This window comes from Lissotriton vulgaris, chromosome 10 (assembly GCF_964263255.1).
Source record: "Lissotriton vulgaris chromosome 10, aLisVul1.2, whole genome shotgun sequence".
Classification (NCBI taxonomy): Eukaryota; Metazoa; Chordata; class Amphibia; order Caudata; family Salamandridae; genus Lissotriton; species Lissotriton vulgaris.
This window is the reverse complement of record NC_141698.1, coordinates 271415655-271436634: the sequence shown is the minus strand read 5'-3', so window position 1 is coordinate 271436634 and position 20980 is coordinate 271415655. Positions and strand designations below refer to the sequence as shown.

Below are 20980 nucleotides of genomic sequence, written 5' to 3'. Positions count from 1 at the left end.
GGGAAAGTGTTGGATCGTGTAGGGGTAAAAATTACTATTACCACTCCAGTAAATGCAACAGTAGGGAAAGTGTTGGATAGCAGAGGGGTAAACATTACTATTCCCACTCTAGTTAGTGCAATAGTAGGGAAAGTGTTGGATTACGGAGGAATACAAATGACTATTCCCACTCCAGTGAGTGCAACAGTAGGGAAAGTGTTGGATAGCAGAGGGGTAGAAAATACTATTCCCACTCCAGTTAGTGCAACACTAGGGAAATTGTTGGATAGCGGAGGTGGGAAAAATACTATTCCCACCCCAGTTAGTGCAACAATAGGTAAAGTGTTGGATAGCGGAGGTGTGAAAATGAATATTCCCACTCCGGTCTGTTCAAAATTTAAAACAAACAAAATATCACCAACACAAAATATTAAAATAAAAATACATTGAAAAAATATTTTAAAAATCTAAAAAATAGAAACATATTATGTTAAATAAATATTAGAAATACCTAGAAATATTATATTAAATACATTTAAAAATAATTTTCAATTGAATAACTATTTTTAATAAGAAATTATTTATAAACAAGAACATTAAGTGGAGAGGTGTGGTGCAGCGGCCAGGGCAGCTGACTTCGGAGCACAGGGTTCACAGTTCGATCCCCGGCTCCGGCAGAAACTCAGCTCAGCACCCTGTGACTCTGGGCAATAGCTCACTTAATTTCCATGACGGCCCCCAGCGCATTGAGACCCGTAAGGGGGAGTAGTTCGCGCTTTACAAATACGGATTTACATTTACATAAATTAATCTTTTTTATTTCCTACCCTTTAACACCACACAATTCACAACACACATCTAAATTAAAACAAACTGTGCCTGCATGCGTAACATAACTAAGTGAACAGCAAAACACACAAGATGATGGTCGGAATGTTGCACAATGGCAAAACATTCACACCCAGTCACAGATCTGGGTTTAATCCATCGTTGTTTTGCTCACCAAGCCACCCCAGTTCAGACATGGCCATATGCAAATCAGTCTTGACCCCGTGCCTCATGGGAACAGTCCAGCCCGAACTGCAAAGCCATGTCTTCCCTGGACCGGAATCAAGCATCCAAGGACCAGTTTCTGGCTATCAGCCGTCTCCAGCCAGGATAGCTTGACTCCAGTGGCATAGTGAGCACGGGACCCACGTCTGGGCATACCCTTCCCACATAGGGTGAACAGCAAAACACACAAGATGATGGTCGGAATGTTGCACAATGGCAAAACATGTCCATCAACTGTTGTTTTTCATAATATAATTAAGTATCAATTAAAGAAATATTATTCATTAAAAAAAACAAATGAAAACAAATAAAAATTATTTTACTCTCCAAGCGTTACTCCTATAAAACCAAAACTCTCACACAATCCCAAATAAACAATTATTCACATTAATTATCAACTGATGAATTAGTATTAATGATCAACTAATTATTAATTTATTAAACATACATTTTCCATTCTCTATCCCTATAAACCCCACAACCCACACCAAAAAATCATTACACAATTTCCATAAGTAATTTTAAAATAATAAATTAATATCAATTAACAACTACCTAATGATTAATTAAAAATAAATTACTTCCCACCTTTACCATTATAAACCCCACAACTAACATCTAAAATTAATCACACAATTGCCATATTTAAAATGTAATTAATTAATTAGCATTAATTACCAAATAATTACTATTACTAATTAATTAAAAAGAAATTACTTCCAACCCTTTACCCCAATAAACCTCACAACCTGCTCCTAAACAAATGACACAATTAACATAATTAATTACCAATTATTTAATTAATAATAATTAACCAATTAATAAGTACTTATTAATAAATTAACTTATTGATACATTACGTCCTACAATTAACAATATAAAATCTAGATTAAATACATATATATTTTTTTATTTATGATAATTAAATTACTTCCCACTCTTTACCCCTATAAACCCCACAACCCGCTCCAAAAAGAATTACAAAATCACTATAATGAATTACCAATTAAATATTTAATATGAATTCACAAACAATTCATAATTAATTAATAATAAATTACTTCCCACAATTAACACTATAAAATCTAAACAAAATAAATATTACTAAATAAAAAATAATCATTAATTTATAATTAAATTACTTCCCACCCTATTCCCCTATAAACCCACAACTCTCTACGAACGAAAAAAACGCAAAATGTAATTAAAATAAAATTGATAACTATTGAAAATTTAACACATATTAAAAAACAAAAACAATTCTATACAAAAAAAACACATACATTTAAAATACATACTCAAATACATTACACTAATTGAAAAATCGATATTTTAAACTATGTTTTTGCAAACGATATTAATAACTTCGAAATTTTTAAAAACAATATTTCTTACCTTAACGTAGATATTCTTGACCACAATATTCTTGCTTTCAATATTTCTGTATCACGATATTTCCAACTCTATATTTGTGTAAGCAGTAATTTCCAACTCGATATTCTGTCTGCATACTGCCCGGCGGTTCATATATAACAGCTGCACCCAGGAACAAAAGACTGGTCCAAAGCCCATATGCCAAAGAACTTCAGGAGGTAGGATAAATCTAAGGTATCAAAGGCCTTGGCAATATCAACGGCCACTAGGGACAGATCCATATCCCACCCATGCACAGACTGTGGCACGTGTTAGTCGCTATAATTTCATGGCCTTACTCAAGCAATGAATAAAGGCACACTGGTCCATATGTAGCAGCTGAATCACCACCGATCTCAAGTGTGATGCCAGGAGTTTGCACAGGACATTGGTATCTGCATTAATTCAAGTCAGTGGCCCACAGGAGGACTTGCCCTCGCCATTGAACCTTACCTGGCCGGATGACTGTCATCCCAGGATCAGAAAGGGCATGCAACCGGGAGTGGTGCTGCATGGTGCCCAAGATATGCTGCTCCATGGGGCTGGGGCTGCGGCATGCTCTATGTCTGACACTGAGCTGTCACTGGTATCCTGACGTATTTACACTTCATATGCCCCTTCTCCCTTTTTTCTTTATCTCCCCCAGTTTCCCCTCTCCGTTGCATTCGCCCGGTCAATGACTTTCTCCCACATGACTTTTTCTGCTCCACTGAGGATGTGCAGAGGCAGATCAAGGAGCGTCCCATAGTGGTCCACCACAAAGTTTACCGCAATGACTGCCAGCTCTGCTGTAAATACCCTCTTGAATGGTATGGAAAGGGTCCAAGCTTTTACCTATTTGGGTGTTTGTATTCAGCACAATTTGTGCTGGAAACATCAAATTGAGCTGGCCACCCTAAAACATAGGCAGCTTTCTGGGGCCCTAAAGCAGGAGCACTCTAAGTCCCTCACTAAACCAATATCACCGGTATTGGCGGTCTACAAGGGTAAAGTGGTCAGTTCCACTTTATACGGGGTTGAAATGTGGGGAACTGAAAACCTTAGGGGGATGTCAGTCTGAAAATTCCTTTCTTAGGAATTTAATAAAACTACCACAGAGTACCCCTCTGAATCCTCTCTTTTATGATCTAGGGATGTCCCCAATAGCGCTTATTGCATCTCTGCGACCAGTTTTATACTGGAGGAGGATTTGGACCACCCCGGAATTAGAAACCTTTTCAGGGGGCTTGCTGGATATAATTAGAAGTGACATCTCCCATGAAATCAAGTGGCTAGGGCATATCCGGGGCCTCTTGATCGATTTGGGTCTATGGGATCTGTGGAAAGATCAAACAAGTGCTAGGTTCCCTCCTAAGAAGGTTCTTAAAAAACTGTATTGGCAGCTTGTGGTCTCCAGGACCTTTAGGTCTATTGATCCTGGGTCCTTGACTGGATTGTTTATGGACATTAAAGAAGCGCCAAAACTGGAAGCCTTCTGGGACGTTATCCTAAAACCCCTAGATCGTAAACTCTATTTTCAATTGAGAACTGGGAGCTTACCGGCCGGGGTATTCACCAGTAGGTGGTCCGTGGGAGCTAAGGCCGCTTGTCCATCATGCTCAGCGCTCTCTAAAACCATTGCCACCTACTATTTGAATGCCCCGAGTACCTTGCGCCCCGGAGAATATGGCTACGCCCAATGTGCAGATTAATGGGCACCGATAGGGGGTCGGTGGCAGTTAGAATAATTCGTTCCTGCACAGATATGACAGTTTATATAGCTGTGGCAAAATTCTTGGGTTGGGCGTGGACTATCAGAAGTAGAAGGCTAACAGATTAATATGTATTCATGGTGCCAAATTAAAATCCCTTATCCAATGTACAATAACTTGATTTTAAATGTGTAATGGACTTATGATTTTTTAAATGTAAATATGTATAATTTTACCTAAACCTGTATTTATATGTACAGTCTGCTTTTATGACAATCGTCGAATAAAGCTTGTTTGACCTTGACCTTGGTATGGACTACATATTAACAGTGTGGCTCCGTACTAATGTGAGGCACAAGGAAAAGAGGGCATGGGCTTTGGAAGTTGTACCTACTTAAGTATTTTAGATTGGCACCTCTTCTTGGTGTGTTTAAGTGTGCTCATGCGGGCACACTTACCTATATCCCCTATTTGGAATACTGCAATATTATGTCTACATATACATGGAACACTATGCACCCTAGCTAGATTTCCCCTTGCAAATTTAGCAAGCAGATTTTTCTGTTCGCGCAATGTACACCAATAAATATCAGATTTACATTTGCAAATAGGAGTGGGTTGACATGCGTCTTTGTGTACGGAACACTCAAATTAATTTATTTGCAAACAGAAATGATTTGTAATTTTAAGTAGAGCTGTAAGTGTATGTCTATGCATGCATACAATTTAATTCATGTTCTTTTTTGTGTGAACTGAGCACTTTTCTTATTAAACCAACCTTTAGGTTTCACTGTACATATGTTGACATTTCGCTGCCAATATGGAGGTGTTAACTTGTTTCATTCCCAGTGATTATCACTATATGTATAGTACTTCCTGTTCAATAAATGATATGGAGAGAGAGGAGAGATGGCTTTGGGCACAGGATCTATTATTAAAGAGGCGCCGCCAAGTGTTAATTTGTACCTATGCTTGAGTCCACTACCTCGGTGTGCTCCTTGCTGCTTCTTCCTACTCCTTCGATCTCAATTCCAGTTGACCTGTCAGAGCACTCCTGCAAAGATATATCTCCATGGCCTCAGAGTGGCGTGGCTTTGCTCAATCAACCCCCCTAGAGATTCTTGCTCAAACCCCTCCATACTTTTACCTCAGGGGAGGCACCATGTACTGATGAATCCGAAAATACAGGCCTACCTTAACCCCAAATAAATTGTGGTAGTTTCATGAAAAGCAGTAGGAGTGGACATTTTGACCAGTTGGGTTTGAACACAGATAGATCCAGCAGTTGTGCTATCCTCCCAGTTTTTTACCACCACCAGCTTTGATTGTAATCTGCTTTTCACTGCCGTGAGCCCATCCTTGGGTTTAGAGTACAGGTTTGCAGGTTGAGTTACCTGGGGTATGGTTTGATTTCTTTCCTCAGTTTTTTGAAGGTTGACAGATCTGCCAGCTCGCAGAATATATCCAGTTTGATACGGATGACCTCTGACCCTTGACTGATGATAACCATGGCCCTGGGATCCCTGTGTTTCGGCAAAGTCATACAGTTGAGGATCTACGGAGAAGAAAAAATATTTATGTTAGCGCCTGCATACCTGAAGCGCACACCTACCTTGCTTTTGCCTCATCTTGAAAATACAGCAGGAATCGGCTGTTGCAAAATATGAAACAGTCCCTCTTGCAAAACTTTAATGGGACTTTTGGTCATAAAAGAACCTAAAATCCGACATTAACATTTCCTTTTGCAAACCTTCTTCTCCATTCTATAAGTTCAACCATACACTGATAACCAACAGAAGATTACCCGCCCCTCGCGTGCTTCCACTAATCGCCTGCACGATATGTTCCTGTGCTTGCGCCTTTTCACCTTCATGTGTGATGATCAACTCTGCCTAGGTAAATTATGGGTCCCCTAGAAAGTATTCGACAATGTATCAAAGGTCAGAATCCTCCCAAGTCGAGCTGTAGCCAATAAAAGATAGGTAGGAGCTACAAATCAGAAGTGGGGGAACTAGCCAAGTTAAGCAGTATGCAAGTAATATCACAACGTCTTACATCACAGTGCGTGACATCACAAGCCCATGCCTCTCAAGAAGTGCCATCAGATCCTAATACCTCAAACATATGTTTAGCAGGTCTATCATGAGTACATTTGAGCACATTACAATACTTAACAAATGAGATTTTGCCTCTGTGTTGTGCCAAAAAGGGACGCAAAATCTGGGCCTCAATTTATACAGTTAGTTGTTTAAATCCCTGCCACAAAGAAATTAGAAACAAGGAGAAAAGTGGCAGTATATCTTTTCTGCTTTATTGGTTGCCAAGTCTGCATTTTAAAATCTCTTATGGGGTTAAGGCACCTGCTGTAGAGATCTTTGTGTCCCCTTTAAATCTCGGGGAATAATAATAATGGTAAGATAACTATTTGCTGGAGAGGTCTGTGTTTTGTCTAGTCCCAGATTTGAATCAAAGTAGCAAAGAGGGTTAACATTTCTCCTGTGAAGCACATCATGTAAAACGCAGATGACAGATTTTTATTTTATGTAATTGGTATGTGGGTTACTGCTTTCAACACATCATTTTGTTACTTTCAGTTCATAACTTGTAATCCTTCTAAAATAGCACTGTAAACTATGAAGGTCATGTGGCTCCTACACCTTGTAACACTCACTGTCCTAGGTAACACATCCTGTACACTGATTTACACATACATGATTTATTGCCAATGCATAATGTGTACATGCGATGTAAAGATCTCTGACAATCTGCAATGAGATGAGAAGAACTATAATGCTATAAAAGAAATAAAACAAAATAGTGGTATTTAAATTGTTATTTGTGTAAATACTGGGACAGACCAACACATCTGTCATTATTGCAGTGCATGCATTTCTCTTATATACAGCGACTGAACAAAGTCAAAAGTATGCCTCTCCTGAGTACCTGCGAAGTGATAAGCGGTGCGCCTTAGTTCCCCCTCCAATGCATTTATGAGTGATGCTCCCCACAGCTCCTAGCCAGGATACTCCAACAAAATAAGGCCTGAGGGAGATGACTTGTGAGATAAGCAGATGGAATGTTTCGGATAGATGTGGGCAAAAAAAGGATGTAACAGGTCAATAGCGAGGGACTGCAAAGGGAAATGTTGTGAAGGGGAGAACGGAAGTAATTGCAGCGGTGGTTCTCAATTCATACCAATAGTTGGGTGGGCAGAGGCGGGAACACGCGCCCCTACCCCCCACTTCCAACTATCCATTCACAAGCGCACATACTGACACCCAACCACCCACAGAAAACTTACTTACTCCTATCCATTCATTTTTTTAAAACTATTTTTTATTATGTATTTGAATTATAAAAGAAAATACAACATCCAAATGCCCATTACTGGTGAAATATTAGTGATACCGCCAACAATACAGTAACTCTCTCACGATGAGTCTCTGCTTTCAGCCCACCTATGCGCAGTTATCATCAAGTTCTCGTGCCTGATCGGGTCCACATCCTCTGGATCTACCTGGGGAGTCAGCTCCTGCGTTCCCCTCCTCCGCATCTGCTGCTCCAATGTGTGTGTTGATGTTTAGCAGGGGTGGGCTCCAAAGGCACCCGCCATCCCCATCAGTCAATAGTGTAGCAACCAGTCCCCCCACACTTAATGACATTTCCAGGGCAATCCTCCGGCTCTATTTACTGCTTCTTCTCCCACGTGCCCAGTGTGTCATGTCCATCATCCACATATGCTTCATGGGCACCCAAGAGGTTCCCCACCTTCTTGCTACATCTCTCTTCACCAGTGCGAACCCAAATGTAAAAAAAGGAATTGCTTACGTGGCAGATCAACATCACCCGGATCCCCAGGAGAACAAATTGTGGATTGAATGGGACAGACGCCTCTATGAGCGATGTGAGGTCCCCTGTGATCTCTCACCAGTAGCCCTTTCTGAGAGGACCTCACCAGAGTATATGAAAACAGGTGCCATTAAAATCATTGCATCTCAAGTAATTGGAGGAAGTTACCCGCCCCCAATTTGAACAAGGGCATGTGATCGCAGTGTTCCTTATGTAAAACTTTCAGTTGAATGAGCCTAAAGCTCTCTTTGATCGCTATTTCCCGGGTGAGCATCAATGCACACTCGCAGTCCACGTCTTCCAGCAGGTCCACCTTTAGCTCCCACTAGGGCGTCAGTCGGAAAGGTTATCTGGTCTATTATTAATAAGCGTCCAGTAAGTGAGGTAGCCACCATTGCAGATATCCCTTCAGTTAGTATCCTGTTCTCGATAGGGTTACACCCCTTGAATGCCTACTAATCAATGGGTTCCAACTCCTAGAGGACGTGTCGTAGTTGGTGGTAGGGAAACTCCTGTAAACTGTTAGTCTGCCTTTAATTTCAGAAAACTATTTCATCTTCCCTGCACCAGCGAGGGTCTCCCAATGTAAAAATACCAATAACAACCCATTTGATGTACCCTGCCAATTTAGAAATTTCCTGAGTTTGTCGCCTTTTCAGAGGAGAGTTATCCCATTACATGTCCAATGCCCTACATAGGCCAATGTCTTGTCCCATGCCTCAATCGTTGTCTGGGACAGTCCCAGGAACTCTGCCCTATATGTTTTACCTTATAAATAATGTATATAAGAGAGTGATTTTATCAAGGATATCTCTAGTCATGTTGCCAGGTCCTCTGTAGGGACAAATCCCCACTTGTTATTCACCCGTAGATGGGCCGCCCAATAATATATCTTGAGGTCTGGGAGGAAAATACCCTTATTGTAGACATTTCTTTGCAGGATGTGCAGGGCTATTCGGTGGGGAACCCCCATTCCAGAGTAGTGCGCAATCTTGAGGGGGGCATGATACGAGATGCCCCTCTGTAGGATTTGGTGGAAAATGGCCCTTCTCCATAGGGTGACCCACCAATCTTTTGCCTTCCTACTCAAATTCTTTGGATCTCGTTTTTGTTGGCCATAGAACTCTGAGCACTTCACCACTGCTAACCAGTGCTAAAGTGCATGTGTTCTCTTCTCGAAGCATGGAAATATTGTCTCCTTACCAATTGGCATATTTAATTTACTTGTAAGTCCTTAGAAAAAGTGCACTACATATGCCCAGGGCTGTAAATTAAATGCTACTAGGGGGCCTGCAGCACTGATTGTACCACCCACTTAAGTAGCACTCTAACCATGTCTCAGGCCTGCCATTGCAGAACCTGTTTGTGCAGTTTACCCTGCCATGTCGACCTGGAAAAATAAAACTTTTGCCAGCCTAAACCTTCCCATTTTATACATATAAGTCACCCCTAATGTAGGCCCTGAACAACCCAAAGGACTGGGTGCAATATATTTAAAAGACTTTTACTTTTTGCATGTCCTAGTCGTGAAGTTGTTTTTCACTCCAGCAAGGCCTATCTCTCCCTTAGGATAACATTGGGATTACCTAATTACATTTTATAAGTGTAGGTTCCAATCAGGAAGAGATTAAACCCCAAAGTCTGGTGGTTCTGGAATCCAAATGTAAAATCCTTAATTATGGTGAAGTCGGATTTTAAATTATAATTCTGGAAATGCCACTTTTACAAAGTTGGCATTTTACTTTAGTCATTTGGTGCCTACTGCCTGTCTCTGATCACAGGTCTGGGATAAGTGACAGTTGGGCTTTGTGTATTACTCCTAGCCAGTCACACACAATAGGAGCTTAGGTGAGACTCTATGGGCCATCTTGGCCGGATGGGAGGTAGGAACTGGGCACAGTGTCACATACACCAGAATAGGCTGCGTCCTGTCCACACACAAAGGGCTGCATTACCCCCTGTAGTGAGTCCGGACCCAGGTCAGGAAGGGCAGGACCTCTGTGCACTTCAAAGGCCTTTATTTGACGTCTACCCCACTTCAAACGCCAAACTGGGTATAAGTACTAGACCTATAAAACCACCACTTCAGTAAACCTCTGGACCTGTAGATACTCTGCCAGGAGCACACAGAGGCACAGCGTGGTGGGGGGGGCTAGTCGGCCAGCCCCCCAAATAAATGCATTCTTGGCTTGGTCGTTGGGTCTGGGACACGAGTGGGGTCTAACCTGTGACAGTTTTTCTTTTCATCCTGACTGTGTTCATTTTAATTTTTTTGATCAGGAAATTAAAAATATATAGCGACTGGTTTACCAAAAATGTGGCAAATCTGCATCCATAGAATTACTCCTAGAACGTGTGCAAATTCACAACTTTCTGAATTCATAAATATTGGGAGTAGTGGGCTTGCAGGCCTCGAGAAATCTACTCGGCCTCTCGCTATGGCGAGTCTGATTTTATCAAGGTGAGCTATTTTAAGAGACTACATGCCCGGTCTTGCGAGAGAGCTGAGCTGCCAAACAGGTGTTCTGTTCATTTAAAAAGTGAATGAGCAATAAAGATGCCTTTAAATCTTCTTTTTATATAGTCACATTTGCAGTGTATTTAAAAACAGCGGTCGAATGTCAGCTTATGCCTTCTTGCAAATTGCTGCTTATTTTATCTTGGAGACTGGTGTTTCGTTTTTTTCTTTCTCTGACTGGATAGAAGATTTTGTCATGTGAAATTTCCGACAATCATGCAGGGCACACCACAATTAAATAGTTTGTAATTGGACTGTACAAATATTTCAAAATATATTTCATTAGCACTTTTTTGTAATTCTAAAGTGAGATTAAAACATAGATTTTAATAGGATCAAAACAAATCAGAATACAATATATGCTAAAACCAGATTAACACACAATATTGTTTGTACGCTATATAGGGTTATCAGTAAAACAGCATGTCAGCTGGAACATTTGTGGGCATTTCAATGGAAAACGTCTGCCTGTAAATGACGGTGCACTACCACATAATGCTTTAGTAAATATTTATTAAAAATTAGAGTTTGTAAATATGAACAGAGAAACATGCCTGCCCCCGGCCTGATGACAATGCTATTAGTGAACTAAAAGGCAAGTCACGGGTAATGTAGATTTTTATTATACATGGAGCAAAAGTTTAGACTATTAAATCAAACGTGTTTTTTTTAGAGGAGACATGCTAAACTCACATATTTGAAGGTGCTCTTGTATGTGATAATAAAGAAAAAGGTGAGTTGTTGAAATAAAATATTTGCCAAGTATCACACAATTTGAGACACGTTTATGGGTGAAGCACATTACAGTTAGGTTAAGTAGATTATTGTAGTCACTAGACCTCCCAGTCTGTTAATAATTTTCAGATTTTACGAGGCCTGGTTCGAATTTCCAGGCATACTACTAGCAATCAAACACCCAAAAAGGTGATAGAACGAATGCTTGCAAGTAGTCTAACCGCTGGCATTACGCTAGGGTAGCATTCCAAGCTATTGTTTTCCCCCCACTGTGCTACTCTAGACAGCCGACCTGGTTTAGGGTTCGGCAGATAGAGTAAAAGCAGACAGGGTACGTCTGCCACTGTGCCTTTACTCTGCCCACCAAAGTTAGATATGTCCATCAGCCTTACAGGCATCTCAGTACATTGGCAGGTTCTTGTCAATGTTACAATTTTGTCGGGCAGCTCCGTTAAACAAGATGGCAGGCCTTCGGACTTGTACAAAGTTTTTTTTTCCAAACAAACATCCAAAAGTGGGTAAAAAGTTGAAAAACAAAGAAACTAATGACCCCCCACAACCTGGGAGTTTCCTCCCAGGGTGAGGGGGTGCTTTTTCTTATTTTACTGTCCCTTACCACCAGGATATACTTGGCAGTGACAGGCAGTATGCCTTAAGAAAAAAGCCATCTGACTATCCACTCTAAAGATGGCTTAATTCCAACTTTCCTAAATTTTTCGATTCTTCAGATACAAACATCTGAACAGACTTTTCTCCCATGGTGTTTTCTCTCATCTGATTGTCCACTCTAAATAGGGTGGACGTTGACATGGCTTAGCTTCAATGGACTACTCTGTCAGGCTGTGGGAGTACGTTATACACTGACACAGTAAATTTTACTCAGTCGGAGTAAAACGTTTAGTCTGCCTGGCTCCAAATGAGATGAGTGGACCTTGAGTTTTCGCCATTCCAATGGAGTCCTTGCCGCCAAACTCTAGATCAGCCCCAGAGGCCCACTTAATGCATATCTATACTGACCCGGCTCCTCAGGGGAACAGTTGATACTGAACCTTGGTCATTTCATCCATACACCCTGCAGCTCACTGTATTTAAGTAAGAACATTTGATATCCCCCTTCCCAAATCTCACTGGCTAAGCTACAACTCACAAATTCAGACCTAATTGAATGAGATAGTAGAGGCAATTACTCAACCAAGAGAAACACTCGATCACAAGAATGACAGACACCATGGTGATCGACATCAGGTTTTGCGTGAAGATCACAAGACACTAACAGCAAAAGTGAAACAGTGCTGTCTAGACATTCTTGCTTCCAAACTACAGAGCTCCATCACGAAATGTGAGACCTTGCAGAAAGTGTTTGCTTACTTCTGAGGGCAAACTAAAAACCTGGAGGAAAGGCTGTACCTCAACAACATACGAATAGGTCTTCCTGAGTGCTCAGAGGGTGCCAATACTGTTAACCACCTGAAAAACTGTCTAAGAAAGGTTATGGCGCCTGATGGTCTTTCACCATGATTCATAGTAAAGTCCACAAACAGGTGCCATTTTGCCTCCCCCCCTGCAGCGCACCACCTAAAACGCTGCTGATACGACTGCTTATTTGCAAGGACCGTGACCTCATCTTGCAGGCACTGAGGGAGACAGGCCACTTTCAGGTGGCAGATGGGAGAGTCATGTTGTTCCCGGACTACACCGTAGAACTAGAGCACAATCAGCAATACTTGGTGAAATGCAGACTCCATGAGAAAGTTTATGTATTCTATCATGTTTCCAGAATGAATTAAGATTATTGGCAATGTAACACCATATTCTTTGAGGACGCAAAAGAGGCGAGGGGACTGGTTTGAAGGACACAAGACAGGAAGGGCAGGGAAGATACCCTCCTTGAGCCCACAAAGACACAAATGTCTAAGACACCGTATGCATCAAGGCGATAGGGGTGGCCAACACTCTACATAACAAGCAAAAATGGAAATAGATGATTATGTGGTAATGGTGGCACATCGCCTGACTTCCTGGTCAGATGATAAGCCCCCAGGTTCTGGGTCAGACTCAGATGTTATTGTCAAATCTGATATGGAATGGCCTCTACTAATACTGAGGACAGCAGATGACCTGCCATAACAGATTTACACCTGGATGCCTGTAAAAAGCAGAACCTGTGGTTCTAGGCCACTGTACTTCCTTCCTTGCTCACCAGATTATAGGTTATGGAAAAATGTGAGAACTAGGCAGTGGCTTTTTACAGAAACTTTTCAGAGTGTGCACTCTAAGGTACAACAGTCGGAGCTAGTGCTAGACCTAGATATGTCTTTTCCGTGCCACCCCTCAGCCGCATATAGCTAGACCTATACTAGCACCAACTGTTATTTAGACAGTACTGGGTTTTTCATCTTCAAAAATGTACTGGATGAGGCAGTTCCAGAAGGTCCCAGGTGAGGAAATGTTGTTTTAATTGTAAGTCAGTTTGTTTGATTTAACTACCACTATGCAGGTACCACATGTTGTGATGCATTTGAGGGGGAGGGATGGGAATGCCGCGGGTTTGGGACAGGATTGGGGCAATGACAACCACAAGTACAGCAATGGCTAGCACACTAGGCAAATACTCTTTGTTTACATGGATTATGCGGGTAAAAATATACTTCCAAAGAGACATGATATAGCCAGACTGTGGCTGCGGGCGGCGCGCGACTCTGAAAGAATCCGAGGTACTGAGGTGCCGCTCACTGACCTGCTCCTTGCTCCTGGCTTGAGGAACTGCTTCCCTGTCCACGAACTTGATTGCATTCCCTGTGGCTGAGGTCGGCTGGTGGGAGCGTTACTGCAATCGGCGGTATTCCACCTCGCTCTCAGCGCGACCCGCCCAGGTTGTAGTGCAGAGGCTGTGCCCTGGAAAAGCCTACCGGGGGACTGCGAGGCCCAGAAACCACCGCTCTTTGCAGCAGGCGCCTCTTCCCCCGGCGGCCACGCCCATTGATCTGACCGGCTCTCTAAAAACCTTTCGCGACACCCGCTGCGCGGGTGCCGCTCACTGACCTGCTCCTTGCTCCTGGCTTGAGGAACTGCTTCCCTGTCCACGAACTTGATTGCATTCCCTGTGGCTGAGGTCGGCTGGTGGGAGCTTTACTGCAATCGGCGGTATTCCACCTCGCTCTCAGCGCGACCCGCCCAGGTTGTAGTGCAGAGGCTGTGCCCTGGAAAAGCCTACCGGGGGACTGCGAGGCCCAGAAACCACCGCTCTTTGCAGCAGGCGCCTCTTCCCCCGGCGGCCACGCCCATTGATCTGACCGGCTCTCTAAAAACCTTTCGCGACACCCGCTGTGCGGGTGCCGCTCACTGACCTGCTCCTTGCTCCTGGCTTGAGGAACTGCTTCCCTGTCCACGAACTTGATTGCATTCCCTGTGGCTGAGGTCGGCTGGTGGGAGCGTTACTGCAATCGGCGGTATTCCACCTCGCTCTCAGCGCGACCCGCCCAGGTTGTAGTGCAGAGGCTGTGCCCTGGAAAAGCCTACCGGGGGACTGCGAGGCCCAGAAACCACCGCTCTTTGCAGCAGGCGCCTCTTCCCCCGGCGGCCACGCCCTCATTTCCTCCTTTATTAATAGCCAGTCTCTAACGCGTCGCGGGTCGCGTGCGGGTCGCAGCCCGGGGCGAAGACCGGGCAAAGACCGGGCCGTTCTAGGCCGTTAGAGGCTGGTAGAGACTGGACTGGGCCATCCCCCTGATATCCCTACCCGTATACCCGCCACTCCTTTGAACTTAATAAGGATAATAATGGTGAATACGAGGGGCTCGAAATCTAAAACCAAAGCCCCCACCTCCGCAGGTAAACTACTTGGCCCCATGGATGACTTTCTAGCGAAGGCTAACACTCTCATAGACGAAAGTATATCATTAATGGAAGAAAGGGTTTCTTTAGATCTGGCATTCGCTAAGAGATCTTCATTAGGTATCCTAGCGGAAGCCAGATCTCCAGCACTGGGAGCCTCAAACGCTGAGAGAGCACAGACACGTGAGAGGCGCAGCCTGCCGAACACAGTAGATCTGTCAGTATCCCAGCTGGCGGACTCCCAGCTCAGTTCTGACTTAGAAAAAACCCCAGAACTGGTTCCTACAACACCCACACAAATTTCTTCCATAGACAAAAGAATGGAAAGGGGCAGGAGGGAGGGAGCCATTAGTAAGAAAAGAGCGACTAGAAATTCCATTACGCTAGTAAGCCTGCCGCTACCCTCTAGCACCCCACAAATTCATGATGACGGACCACCACAAATAGAGATTCTAGCGTCAGTTCATCAGACAGAGAAGGAAAGAGCCCCCCCAATAGTCTTGGATTCCCACCCTAACAAGCAAGCCCAAGTGGACTTGAAGGTTACGGAGGCTAACGAGTTAACCCTCACCGCAATAGCTAACATAGTTAAACACGCATTACAACCCCTAGAACACCGGTTAATAACTATAGAGACACAAATCACCAAATTTTTAAAAATTCAACAGTCAGCTTACCCATCATGCCCACAGAAAACAGGAGGAAACAACACTAAAAAGCCAACCACTACTGCAAACCCAGCTCTTCCCAACCTACAACAAAAAACTCTCCGGATCACTACTCCTAACGTTCCCGTTAACAAAAATACATCAAACACAACCAAAATAGCAAACACTGCAATAGCCTCGTCCTCCACCAATAACTCGCAGCAGATAATTAGCATATCCTCCCCAGGTGCGACATCTACAGCTGCCGTTACCCCGGCAGCACCTAGTATCTCCACTAATAAAACTCCTGCTAAGAACATAACTAAAACAGTAACAAAAACCTCTGCCCCTCCAGCCCCTCCACCAAAAACCCCAGCGGACAGGCCCAAGAGAAGTGCTGCGAGGAATCCTGGTCCTCCAAGACTCCCAGCAGACTTCCCTCCTGAGGCCTCACCGTACGTGGTGGTGATGGCTGGAGTACCCGAACTAACAGATTCTACCCCAGAACCTATCTGGTCCTTAAAAAACAAAGCCCAGCACTGGCTCCAGACCAACCGCCCGATTCCATCTTCTTGGCGAGGAAGAATTAGATCTGTCGCTAGGGTACCGTGGGTGGGCAGTACTAGAAAAACCATTCCCGGTGATTGTATAACAATCACATTCGAGGACCCGCGAATAACAGACTATGTCTGTTCATGGGAAGATATCACCCAAAATGGAGGAATCAAGGTCAAACCACTTTCTTTCTTCTATCCATTTAGACAGGCAGGGGGCTTCACACAGGAGCAGGAGCCTCCCTGGTCTGCCCCATTCCCCAGACAGGATGAACCATTAATCCCCAGATACCATGGTCCCCCTAACTTACACGAGCCAGATTACTCCTGGCACACGGTAAGACAACGCCATCAGGTTGGACGTTGGGATGACAGAAGGCCCTATACCCAATGGTTCCCTCAGAGGGAACAATCCCGGTGGGACCCATGGCATAACATCACGCTGCACAATAGGTATAGTGGCCTAGAAATGGTCGATTGACCATCAACAGAAATCCCTTCAAATGAGCCTCAGGTACCCCTCTCTCCTCAGTCTTTTACAACCACTCTAGCCCCCAAAAATAATGAACCCGCAGTCTCCATAGACGAACTCAATGTTGATTCCTCATCAATCACAGTACTCTCCTGGAACGCCGCGGGCCTCCGCAATAAAATCGAGGATGGTTCCGCGCAGGAGTTCCTAAAATCATACCAACTAATCTGTCTGCAAGAGACATGGTCTGTAGAGGAACTACATCTACAAGGCTTTAAAACCTATTCTGTCCCAGCACTACCTAGTACAATGGGCAGACCAAAGGGCGGGTTAATAACTTACATCTCAAACACCTTACCGATTAATAAAGTGGCTATTCTCTCGCAGGATGCCAACCACCAAATTCTTTCATTAACCCTTGTTAACAAAGAAATAATAATCCTGACCAATAGTTATAATAACTTATCGGAAGAAAACTTCATAATTCTTCTCACTACCCTCCATGATAAATTAAAACAGATTCACCACTCTAGATCCGTAAATAAACCAACCCACTTAATCTGGGGCGGAGATTTTAATCTCCACCCCTGTACAGCTTCTAACCCATCACGCTGTGGGATTATGGACGAACTTAACGTCCCAATGGCGCACTTTGCCCACAATAAATTAGGAAATTTTATTAACACCGTCCTATCAGACCTGGATCTTCACATCGTAAACCACCTAGATGCAGAACCAAATGAATTTGCTCCAACTTATGTGGGTAGAGGTCATCAAACCACAGTAGACTTTATACTTCTCACACCAAACCTTATGAACAAACTCAAAGATTTCAGGGTTATTGCCACCCCCCTCAGTGACCACTCCGCCTTAGCAATAAAATTATTTATGCCACCTAACTCCTCTCACAAACTGGAGATGGCGGTTACTCTTACACAGAACAAGATCCAGGTTGGCAAACACAATGGTTTTACAATTAAGTGGGCAAAAATTAATCCATCTGATATATTGAAAAAATTAATAACTAGGGCCTACCCAAACATTGTGAAATGCCTGGACCTTGCATCAAGCCATAAGGAGGTCCTGATAAATTTCAAACAAATTTTGGATTTTATAAAGGACCTACTTACTTCAAAACCCAATTCAAACTCCTCTACAAAACCAAAATGGTTTAATCACAACTGCACTGCTGCCTTAAAAAAACTAAAATCTGCACTTCAAAGTAAACCGCGAGATGTAGCCCAGATCCAACTCCTAAGGCGCCAATATACAGGGGAAAGAAAGCTGAGAACTGCCCAACTCAAGCAAAAATTATTGGAGGATCTCCATAAAGGTGCAGTCTCAAAAAATAGCGAACTTTTCTGGCGCACAGTAAGAACCCCTTACCTTACTGATAATGGCATCCCAAAAATAGAAGTCGCCATTGATGAAAATACATGGGTCTCTCACTTTGAAGAGATTTTTAAAAACACTTCACCAACAGAACCCAAGCTTTTAAAACCACACTACCCCATTTTGGTTCCTTTTGACATTCCAGACCTCATAGGCGCACTCCAGAGTAGTAAATCAGGCAAGGCTCCAGGGCCGGATGGGGTCCCAGTGGACTTCTTCAAAAACAACTTAGACCTCTGGGCACCCATCCTAACTAGAGTCTGTACAGCGGCAGCGAATGAGGGAATCCTTACCTCCTGGACCAAATCAATAATGGTCCCCATTTTTAAAAAGGGGGACCGTCAAGACGCGAAATGCTACCGGCCCATTTCACTGCTGGACTCGCTCGGGAAAGTAGTGGGGAGAGTAATCCTAGAGCGTTTCCAGCAGTGGAGTGAGGACCGGGGCATAATCTCTGACATCCAATTTGGCTTCCGCAAGGGCTTTGGTACATTAGAGCAGGCCCTTAATCTCCACTTAATAATGAGCAAATACACCCAGGCCACTCCTTCCAAGATATACATGGTCTTTGTCGACCTATCCGCAGCTTTTGACTGCGTTTCGCACGCAAAGCTGTGGAAGGTCTTGGCCCAGGTGGGAGTAGATCAACCCCTCTTAGACTTCCTAAGAGAGCTCTACACCGGGGCAACAGCCAGAGTTCGCTTTGGGGTAAACGGAGAGCTGACGTCACCGTTTAGCGTAGGGGGTGGGGTCAGGCAGGGATGCGTCCTGGCCCCCTTCCTCTTCTCACTCTATACCAATGGTTTGGAGGAGGAGATGTTGAGGGGGGCCCAGGACCTCCCACGCATAAACCGCTGCCTGATTCCAGCCCTGCTCTACGCGGATGACGCTGTCATCCTTGCGCGAACGCCCCGAGAACTGCAGAAAGCAGTAATCAAGTACACCTCATTTATGGGCAATCTCGACCTAAAGGTGAACGTAAAAAAAACGTTCGTAATGACAGTTGGTAGAGGTCAAAAAAGAACAAATCCCATTTTCCTCAATAACCAAAAGCTCGAAGCTACCCCTCAGTACCCCTATCTAGGGGTTATGATAGATGACCAACTTAGCTGGAAGCCAGCAGTGAACACTAGGTCACACTTATTTAAGAGAGCTATCGCTGCTCTAACAACCTTTTCACAGAGATTAGGCAAAAGACCACCAGTAGAGCTCCTCAAGATCTACAACGCCAAATGCCAGGCAATCGCGACATATGGCGCGGGAGTCTGGGGGTACACAAATACTAGCCCCATCCAGAAAGCTGAAAACGCCTTTTTAAGATTTTTGCTAGCCACTCCTAAAGGCACCTCTACCTATGCAATTCATCTCGAACTAGCCATACCCTATATAGAGGACCTAATTAAAATTGAGCCGTTGATGCTGTGGCAACGCATTTGGAAGTCAGACAAAAACGCCCTGACACAAGCCATTATCTTAGACACAATGAACTTGGATCACTCCACAAAAATAAAATGGCTCTCCTATGTGAGAAACTTTTTTAACGACTTAGGTGTTGAGAACTACTATTTGGACCCGGTGTCAGTAACAGACATCTCGAAAAAAGATCTTAAACAGAAAGCACTAAGACACCTGGAAACTCTAAGACTTGCATCCATTTCCTCAAAAACGGCAGTCATCCATGCAAATATGATCCAAACAGCCTCTGACATCCACCCGTACTTGGGACTTCAAATAACAACCTATGAGAGAATGTTAATCACAAGATTCAGGCTTAATACCTTCTTCAGAATGGTTACCTTCCCAACACAAAATTGCTGGAGTGACATTCTTTCTCCCTGCCCATGTGACGGTTTGTCAACGCAGTCGAACTTGCATGTGATCCTACTCTGTAAATACCATCAAGCCCACAGAAAGACCTGGCTTTTACCGATACTAAGATCGTGGGGGCTAAGACAATGCAGACCTGCCCTCTTAAGACTGCAAATGTTGGAAACAGAAAATGTCTGCTATTTTGTTAGTAGTTTTCTAAAATGCATTCTGAGACATAGAAAGAACATTTAAAATCGTGGTAAATCTTAATTTTGAGCGGCCCCTTGCATCCCCAGATTAATTTTTATATTGTGGAACGAATTTTATATGAAATTTTATGTAACACATGTATTTTTGCACTGTATGATTCTTTGCTCTTTTATGGTTTTTTCCATTGTGAAACAAGCCGAATAAAGAAAATTTATATATATATAGCCAGGTACATTTGCAGACAGGGTGTTGACATAGCATTACCAAACATCCTTTTTGTGCCCATCAAGGCACCTCAGATTAGAACCTGCTAAAGGCAAATCAGCCTTGACCCTGCTCCAACAGAACAGTCCAGCCAGAACTGCCAAGCCAGGTCTTCTCTGGACTGGAACACAAGCGACCCAAGACTGGTTTTGCCCTGACTGGGGCTCTTCACTCGGGTGTATGTTTGGTTCCAGTGTTACAATGAGCAAGGGGCCGACGTCTGGACATACCTTTGGACAATTACAGCAGTACATCAACACACAAAAGGTTATGAGAGAATGCTTGCGATAAGCCTAACCACTGGCAATCACTCAGGCAGCATTCCATCCCATCGTTCTTTTACCCGCCATGTCACCTCAGATTAGACCCAGATATATGTAAATCAATCTTAACCCAGCTCCAATAGGAACAGTTTAGCCCGAACTGCCAAGCCAGGTCCTCTCTGACACAGAACACAAGCAACCAAAGACTGGTTTCACCCTGATTGGGGCACTTCAGTTGGGTGTAACTTGGTTCCAGTGGCATAATGAGCAAAGGATCCACCTCTGGGCAGTTCTCAT

General features: G+C 43.6%; 1 protein-coding gene across 1 annotated transcript in view; it reads right to left on the bottom strand.

Annotated features, from left to right (window-relative positions):
- LOC147685114 (cyclic nucleotide-binding domain-containing protein 2-like) overlaps window positions 1-20980 on the bottom strand; it is an 827522-nt gene that overhangs the window by 60369 nt on the left and 746173 nt on the right. Inside the window, exon 12 of the mRNA XM_086942419.1 lies at window positions 5531-5691. Coding sequence (XP_086798545.1) covers window positions 5531-5691 — 161 coding nt within the window. The remainder of the gene's footprint in view (window positions 1-5530; window positions 5692-20980) is intronic.